The following is an 8,598-nucleotide window of genomic DNA, read 5'->3' as shown; positions in this document are numbered from 1 at the left end:
AAAAAAAAATGGTAAAAAATTGTTATTTTAAATAAAAATTTTACATAATTTTGAGCGATGTAAATCGTTTTTGAGCTAAGAAACTCACTTATTAATTTAAAAAATTGTATTAGATGTTAAAAACAAGTCAGAAAAACATTGTTTTAAATCAAAATTACGCAATTTTAACCAATCTTAAAAGAAGAGATTTATTTTTAAGCCAAAAAGTTAGTTACGAGTATATTAAAAAAATTGCCGAAATGGGTCGAAAATTACACTACTTCAGCTAGAATATGAGATATTGAAATAGTTTTTGAGCCAGAGATCACTTAGTTTAAAAGATTTTGTTAATACAAGACAGAATACCGCCGTTTTAGGCAAAAATTTTAGAAATTTTAAGCCAGAAACTCACTTAACTCGTTTTATTAAAATTTTGCTATATTGCAGCTAAACAATAATAATTCAAATTAAAAGTGGAACTCACTCAGTTTAGAAGATTTTGAAAAACAGCTCAGAAAATCGTTATTTTGAAAGTATGTATTGCCTATTTCAAACCGAAATAGATCGTTTTAAAGTTAGAAACTTATTACCAAAATTTTGACAAATGGTCCAAGAAAAATATTATTTTAGATCACTATTACTTTATTTTAACTAATTTAAAACAATTTTAAGTCTTTTTTTAATTCTGTTTTGTAAAAAACAAGCTAAAAAAAAGTGACGTTTTAGGCCTAAATTGCACAATTTTAGTGCATTTTAAAATATGTAATTTGTATTTGAACCAAAAAATCACTTATTTTAAAAATCGTTAATTTGACTAAACCAAAAAGTTACTTTTGCAGAAAGTTGTCGCTTAGGCTTAAATTATTTGTCAAATTCTAAACGATTTAGCTACTTTTTGAGTTAGAAAGATCTCTCTTAATTTGAGAAATTTTGCCAAATTAAACCAAAGATCCTCATTTTATGTTTAAATTACGTTAGAGGAGAAGAAAGAAAATATCAAAATAAATAGAAAATTTAAATATCATCAACTAAACAGCCTTGAATTATTCAAAAATTACAACTAAATGTGTGAAATAAAACTATGTAAACTATGTCTTCTAATTTAATTTTAAAAGTATTTTTATTTTTTGTTAAGTAATGGTTATCTATTTTTTTTAGGTTTGAAAATTTGCTGTAATGCATTTATACAGGTACCTAAGTGATAAAAAAAACCGTTAAGTAGTGTTTTTATGAAAATTTATTTCACATTTCTATAAAATATATAGGCAACTAGTCTTACAGAACTATACTACCAGTGTATAATAAACGTTGTTGATAGAACAAAGTTTTTATTTTTATTTTATTTATACAAAAATTTAAATGCAAAAAAATTTTTTAATAAAAAAAAGTTTCTAAATATATAATTTAAATGATTGCTCTAAATGCGATTTGTTTACCTTGAATGTTTCAGCATTTTTTTCTAAAAATTTCTATTGGTTGACTTTTTTTCTAGTCGAGAATTTGCTGGTTTTTCTACAATTTTATTACATTCATGTTTTAGGAGTATGTATTTCACTATTGAAACATTTATTCACATTTTTTTAATGGAAACTGAAAACAAGAATTTATTTGATAATTTTGCTGTCGAAAGAGAAAGTAGATAATTCTAAAATCGATAAAAAATGACACTCGACATTAGGTACTACAAAAATCAAAATAACACATTTTTAACAGATTTTAAAACTTTTAGTTTCGTGTTACTACTGAAACTTGAAAATGAAAGTATTTTCTTGTGATATTATATTACAATGTGTGAAAAAATGCATTGATGTAAATTTTTTAAACATCTTAAATTTACATAATCTATTTTTTGCAGTTATTAAAAATAAAATTAAAAATCAAATTCATTTTTGTCAAAAAATTCAAACTGAGCACAATTTTAAATCCATGGATTTGAATTAAAAATTACTGTGCCAATTTCTCGGCCCGCAAATAAATCTTGTCAAAAGTATTCAAAATGAAGGAATGTGGATTTAACTTGAGTGGTTTGGTGGCTGGACTAACACTAAGTCTGAAATGATTAATCACTGTTGCAATGCCACTTTTGGACTGCATTAGGGCAAAACGTAAACCTGAAAATTGAAAATTAAATTTTTTTTTGTAAGAGTAAAAAACGCAAACCTATGCAGTTCCTGGGACCATCACCAAAAGGCAAATGGACAAAATTTGGTCTCTTCTGCTTATTCTCCTCACTAAAATTCTCCGGGTTAAAGATTTCCGGGTCCGGGTAAAACTCCGGATCCATGTGTAGCCCAAGCGATGGTATTATAACCGACGTCCCTTTCTCGATTTTTATATTGGTGTTGCGGAGGGTGTAGTCTTTGATACAGCGCCGATTTAGGGTGGCTAGAGGTGGGTACAACCTCAGAGTTTCATCAATCACTTGTTGCAAATACTTCATTTCTATAATAGCCTCATAAGTGAGTCCTTGATGCTTGTCCAAAATTTTTCGAATTTCAATCCTCAACTTTTCCTGAACTTCCGCATTTTTGGCCAATTCATACAAAACAAACGTCATAGTCGTCGAACTACTTTCAAAACCGGCGGCAAAAAACAAAAACACTTGCGCCGCCATCTCACCCAAACTCAAATGGTCCTTCAAGTCGATCAAAAGCTGCAAAAAGTCGTTGCGTTTGATATTTTGCTCTTGACGCAATTTCACACTTTCGGCGACTATTCCAGTGAAGAAATTTTGGACGTCTTTCTCGTTGGTTGGTACTCCCAAATGGTGCGACAACTTGGGGAAGTAGATGATGCAGAAGGAGCAAAAAGAGCGCCAGAAACCAAAAGAGAAGACTTTTTTGCCCATTTTCCTGAACTCGGCGTCTGGGTACTTGAAACTGTTGCATTCAATCCCGAAGGCACAGGAACCAATCACGTCGGTGGTATACCGACTCAAAATGTCTTTGATGTCCAAATCCCGGTCAAGAGTGGCCCCAATAGCGTCCCTCATGTACCCACAACACTCCACCACTGTCTTAAACATCATTTTCATTTTTCCGGAGGTGAAAGTTGGAGTTAACTTAATTCGAAGGTTCCTCCAGGAGGTACCATCCAAGGCAAACAAATGTGCACTGAGAGGATCAGTCTTCTCATTGTAATAGAACCCTCGATCGACGAAATACTGGAAATCTGTGGCTAGGATATCCTTGACGTACTCAGGATCTACTAGTACCAAATTCGGCTGAGTCACTAGATAAACACCCCCGAATTTTTCCCCTCTTTTTTTCAACTCTTCGTAAAACTTGCGACTCAGCATCCCGACTGAGAAGCCTTCCGGGAGGAGAGTGTCGCCGTTTCCTAAAGGAAAAGTCGGTTTGATGGTTGGGACTCCTCTCTGTTCCCAGTATTTGTAAGCGTTGTGGAAGTAGTGGAGCACGAGGAGGGTTAAAATGGCCGACAGGAGGAGGACCTCCGTCCAGGAATCTTCCAGGAGAAAACCCATAGCGACTAAACTAAACTGCAATACGACGCAAATAAAGCCGTCGTAAAACGATAAATTTTGAAAAATTGGAGACCTTTGATAAGGCAATTGCAGTGATAATTTTACAGCCTTGGCTTGGGTTATCAAATAGTTGTGAAAAGCTATTTGGAATATTTTTGTCACAAAACTTGTGCTTAATTTTATTTTGGTCACATACCAAGTGGCCTTTTTTCTGCAATTAAAGCACTCACAGTACTTTTTTTAATTTAAAATACATTGTTGTCAAGTTATTCGATATTTCTTGAGAATCTAAAACCCAAGAAGTTTTGCAATTAAAAAAAAATGTTTATCTTATTTTTTTTACTATTTGATAATTTTTTGTTTTGTTTATTTATTGTTTTGATACATAAATTATTTAATTCTTTTCAAAACATATTAGTAAAAAAAATCAAATTTTGTATTTTGATAAACAGAAAGTTTTTTTTGGAGTGACTCCAATATATAACTTGTTTAATCTTCATTTGCAATTAAATTGTAAAACCCTGTACTGTTTTCAAATTTAGAATGCGGTGTTGTCAAGTTATTCAATATTTCCTAGAACGTTTTTTTTGTTAGTCTAAAAGTTTTTAAGTAAAAGTTAAAACAAAATTCTAATGGTCAAATACAGCTTTGCCTTATCGTTTGGTACGATTTTTGTTAATTTTATACAGGGTGCAATTTTTGAGTAATGTTTCATTATTATTAGTATTTTTAACTATAGGTACAGAGTGGTTATAACAATAACACCCAAAAACTAAGATTTTGAATTTTGATAAACAAGGCTTAAACAAAAACTTGTAACTAAAATCTGACCAATACTCGTATTGCAATTAAAAAAATGTTTTATAATCCTTTGGTATAATTATAATTGTTTAATTGTCATTTTGATAAAAAAAATATTTAATTTTTTATTGAAACAAATTAGCAATAAAAAATAAAATTTTAGAATTTGATAATCAAAACGTTTTTCCAGAATGGTTCTAATATTAATGTGTAAAATATTATGAAAAAAATGTTAAAGAAAATCTGTAAGAATTTCGAAATTATAAACACTCAAAAAATAAGGTTTTGCATTTTGGTAACCTAATATTTGTAGTTAACTAAAATCCAACAATTACAAAAATGTTTTCTTATTTTTTTTATTATTTGACAATTTTTTGTCTTTCCCAATTGTTGTTTTGATACATGAATTATTTAATTTCTTTTGAAACATACTTATTAGTAATAAAAATAAATGAATTTTGTACTTTTCTTGTTTAATCTTTTTTTGCAATTAAATTGTAAGACACTGTGCTGTATTTAAATTGCGTTGTTGTCAAGTTATTCAATATTTCTTAAAAACTCTCCTTTTTCTTGGTCTAGAAGTTTTTTTTTTAAATCGAAAGTAAAAAAAAATGCTAATGGACAAACACAGTCTCGCTTTACCTTTTTTTTTACGATTTTTGTTAAATTAATACAGGGCGCTCAAATTACGCACTTTTTTGAGTAACGCTTTATTATTATTAGTTCTTTAACTATACAGAGTGGTTAATAATAACTTAATAACACTCAAAAATTGAGCTTGTGAATTTTGGTAAACGGAACTTAAACTAGCAAATAAAATTCAACTAATATTGCAATTAAAAAAATGTTTTGCTTATTTTTTTATTATTTAAAAAAATTTTGTTTTAGTTAATTGTCACTTTGATAGATATCAAAAAGTTTTTCTAGAGTGGTTCTAATATACAGGGTGTTTCAGAAATCGCGCTCCAAAAATTAATGCCAAGGAAGATAAAATATCATGGAAAAAATGTAAAAAAAATCTCTAAAAATTTCGGAATTATGAAGGTTTAAATTTTGCACTTTTATTATATTTATTTCTGTTGCTGCAAGCTATTGGAAGAAGAAACAAAAAAGCTATTTCCTGGATTATTTAACGTTATTTGTGGCTTTTATTGACAAAGTTTTGGTACCTTTACTAAATAATTTTTAAAAAAATATTTTTTTATAATTAATCAGTAGTAAAGGTACCAAAGATCAAATAACAAAAAATAGGCAAAATAAAAGGTCAAATTTCGAAACTTTAACAGATAGACTTTTTTAAACATTTTTTTATGTTTTTGGCAGTATTCTCTGAGGGACGAATTATAAAACACCCTGTATTGCCAATTTTTGATTAGATTTTGCAATTAAACTCTAAAGCTCTGTATACTTTTTAAATTAAGAATGCGATGTTGTCAAGTTATTCATTATAAAGTTTAAAAACTTTTCTTGTTCCAGAAGCTTTCGTATTAATAATAAAATAATTTTTCATAATGAATAAACATAGCTTTGTCTTATCGTCTGGTATGGTTTATGTTAAATTGCATACAAGGTACCCAAATTATGCATTTTTTGTGTAACGCTTCATTATTATAAGTTTTTTAACATAACACCCAAAACTAAGATTTTGAGTTTTGGAAAATAAGACTTAAGATTTGCAATTAAAAAAATTTTGTTTTTATTTTTTATATTATTTTATAATAGAAAGTTTCTCCAAAGTGGCTCTTGTCAATTTTCATTAGATAGATAATAGATTTAATAATTTTTTTGCAATTTTCTAGAATGCGGTATTGTCAAGTTTTTCAATATTTCTTAGTAATTTTCCTTTTTTATATTCTAGAAGCTATTGTATTAAAATTAAAAAAAATACATTAAATAAACACAGCTTTTTCTTTCCGTTTAATATGGTTTTCGTTAAATTTTATACAAAGTGCTCAAATTTTTTGTGTAACACCTATTATAGTATTTATAGTAACTATGTATAAAGTGCTTAACACTTAAAAAAATAAGATTTTGCGTTTTGGTTACTTAATATAGTTTTTTGTCGAATTGCGGTATACATCAATTTTAAAAGTAAAGTAAAAGTCAATAAGTTTTGCTACTAAAAAATATTTTTCGCATTTTTTCTCTTTTTAGAATTTTTTGTTTTGTCTTAATGTTGTTTTTATAGCCAAATTTTTATGATTTTTGTTGAAACGAGTTTGTAAGAAAAAAATGAAATTTTGGATTTTGAAAAAAAAGTGCATTTTTTATAATTTAGTTCAATAAATTTCGTTTCGAAAAAGTCAGTATATTTACTCACCTTACCTTACATTTGTTACTACTTAAATTGCCCAAAGTAAGTTTCAAGATATTCAAACGATAATATTTTATTTCCATTTCATTAATACTTTTACAATGCAAATTAAACAATTAAACACTTCAAAACAAACATTTGTATTTTTTAATCTTAAAATAGTTTTATCAGTTGTTTACAGCCTTGATACCACGTTTTATCCATTTTTACATCTTGGTGGCATCACTATCACACAAATAAATAATTTTTAACACTTTCCCCAAGCAAACTAAACCATTATGATAAGAAAAGTTGCAAAGTCAGTATAGTTTTATCTTCGACCAAACAATGAGCATTCCAAGCCCCTATCTCGAAATTCTCGCTACTGTTTTAACCCTCCTAGTGGCAATAATCCTCTACTACCACAATGCGTTCCAATTTTGGGCCAAAAAAAACATCCCTTTCATCCCCCCGCGCTTTCCCCTCGGCAACACCAACGTGATCCTCCCCAGAGGCCTGACAATCGGCCAACTCAGCAAAACCTTCTACGACTATTTCAAGCAACGGGGGTGCAAAATCGGGGGTGTTTTTCTCGTGACTGAACCAAATCTCATGGTTCTGGACCCGGACTACATCAAAAATATCCTTTTGAAAGACTTTCACTATTTCGTAGATCGGGGATTTTATTTCAACGAGAAAACCGACCCCATCAGTGCCAATCTCTTCACCATAGATGGCGACCAGTGGAGGAACCTCCGAACCAAACTCACCCCAACTTTCACCTCAAGCAAGATGAAAATAATGTACCAAACAGTGAAAAACTGCTGCACCAACATGCTGGAAGCAATCGACAAAAACAGGGATGTTGACAGGGATTTGAAGGAGTTTTTGGGGCGGTATACCGTGGATGTGGTGGGATCGTGTGCGTTTGGGATTGAGTGTAACAGTTTCAAGCATCCCGATGCCGAGTTTCGCAAAATGGGGCTGAAAGCGTTCCATTTTGATTTTTTGAGGTCAATTCGGGCCTTTTTCATTGCTTATTTGCCCAAAATGTCGCGCAAAATGGGCTTCCCGAGCAACGATAAAGACATTAGGGAGTTTTTCTACAACGTTGTGATTGAGACAATACAGAAACGGGAGGAAACCCAAGTCAAACGCAACGACTTTTTGCAACTTTTGATGGATTTGAGGAGGAGCGAAATTTTGAGTTTGGACGAAGTGGCAGCTCAGGTGTTTCTGTTTTTCACAGCGGGGTTTGAGACAAGTTCCACCACCATGACGATGTGTCTCTACGAGCTTGCCAAGGAGCCCCAACACCAAGAAAAGTTGAGGAAAGAGATTGAGGAGAAAATTGGAACTGGGAGTGAAATCACCTATGAAAGTTTGTTTGAAATGAAATTTCTGGATCAAGTTTTTTGTGGTAAATTTCTTCAATAACCCTGAGTTTTACTCCAGTTTTTTTTTGGTAGAAACTCTTCGGAAGTACCCCCCAGGTCAGACCCTCAATCGGCGCTGTGTCAAAAACTACACCCTCCCTGGGACCAACACAGTGATTGAGAAAGGGACGCCGATCCTTATTTCAGCAGTGGGGATCCACATGGATCCTGAGTATTATCCTGATCCTGAGAAATTTGATCCTGAGAGGTTCAGTGAGGAAAATAAGAAGTTGAGGCATCCGTCTGTTTATCTACCATTTGGGGATGGTCCAAGGAATTGTATTGGGATGCGATTCGGGACTATGCAATCGAAATTGGGGATTGCATCAGTTGTGAAAAATTTTAGGTTGAGTGTTAGTCCTATAACAAAGCCGGTTAGGCTGGATCCTAACACTTTTCTCCTGACTACTATGGATAAAATTTATTTTAGAATGGAAAAAATTGTGAAATAACAAAAATGAAATATATATTTTAGTAGAGTGAATGAGTTTTTGTTATTTTGTCTAATCAGATCTTGCAATTATAGTAAAGTTTGGTAATTTTATCATTCCCAATTATTGAAAAGTAATCACTTTTCTATATTTAGACTAGGTTTTTTTCTTTAT

General features: G+C 30.9%; 2 protein-coding genes across 2 annotated transcripts in view; one reads left to right on the top strand and one right to left on the bottom strand.

Moving 5' to 3' along the window:
- Window positions 1–3,562, bottom strand: part of LOC123009155 — a 10,559-nt gene extending 6,997 nt beyond the window's left edge. Inside the window, exons 1-2 of the mRNA XM_044405281.1 lie at window positions 2,140–3,562; window positions 1,928–2,090 (exon numbers count right to left, since the gene is read on the bottom strand). Coding sequence (XP_044261216.1) covers window positions 1,928–2,090; window positions 2,140–3,463 — 1,487 coding nt within the window. The 5' untranslated portion in view covers window positions 3,464–3,562. The remainder of the gene's footprint in view (window positions 1–1,927; window positions 2,091–2,139) is intronic.
- Window positions 3,563–6,868: 3,306 nt separating this feature from the next.
- On the top strand, window positions 6,869–8,477 carry LOC123009415 (cytochrome P450 6A1-like). Its single transcript, XM_044405711.1, has 2 exons — window positions 6,869–7,977; window positions 8,027–8,477. Exons 1-2 carry the CDS (start codon window positions 6,906–6,908, stop codon window positions 8,443–8,445), a joined length of 1,491 nt encoding a protein of 496 aa, XP_044261646.1. The 5' UTR covers window positions 6,869–6,905; the 3' UTR covers window positions 8,446–8,477.
- Window positions 8,478–8,598: the final 121 nt, after the last annotated feature.

Source organism: Tribolium madens, unplaced genomic scaffold (genome assembly GCF_015345945.1).
Source record: "Tribolium madens isolate multiple individuals breed KSU strain unplaced genomic scaffold, Tmad_KSU_1.1 Scaffold_71;HRSCAF=194;Tcas5.2_LG6, whole genome shotgun sequence".
NCBI lineage: Eukaryota > Metazoa > Arthropoda > Insecta > Coleoptera > Tenebrionidae > Tribolium > Tribolium madens.
The sequence above is the reverse complement of the archived record's forward strand: the minus strand, read 5'-3'. Positions and strand labels throughout refer to the sequence as shown.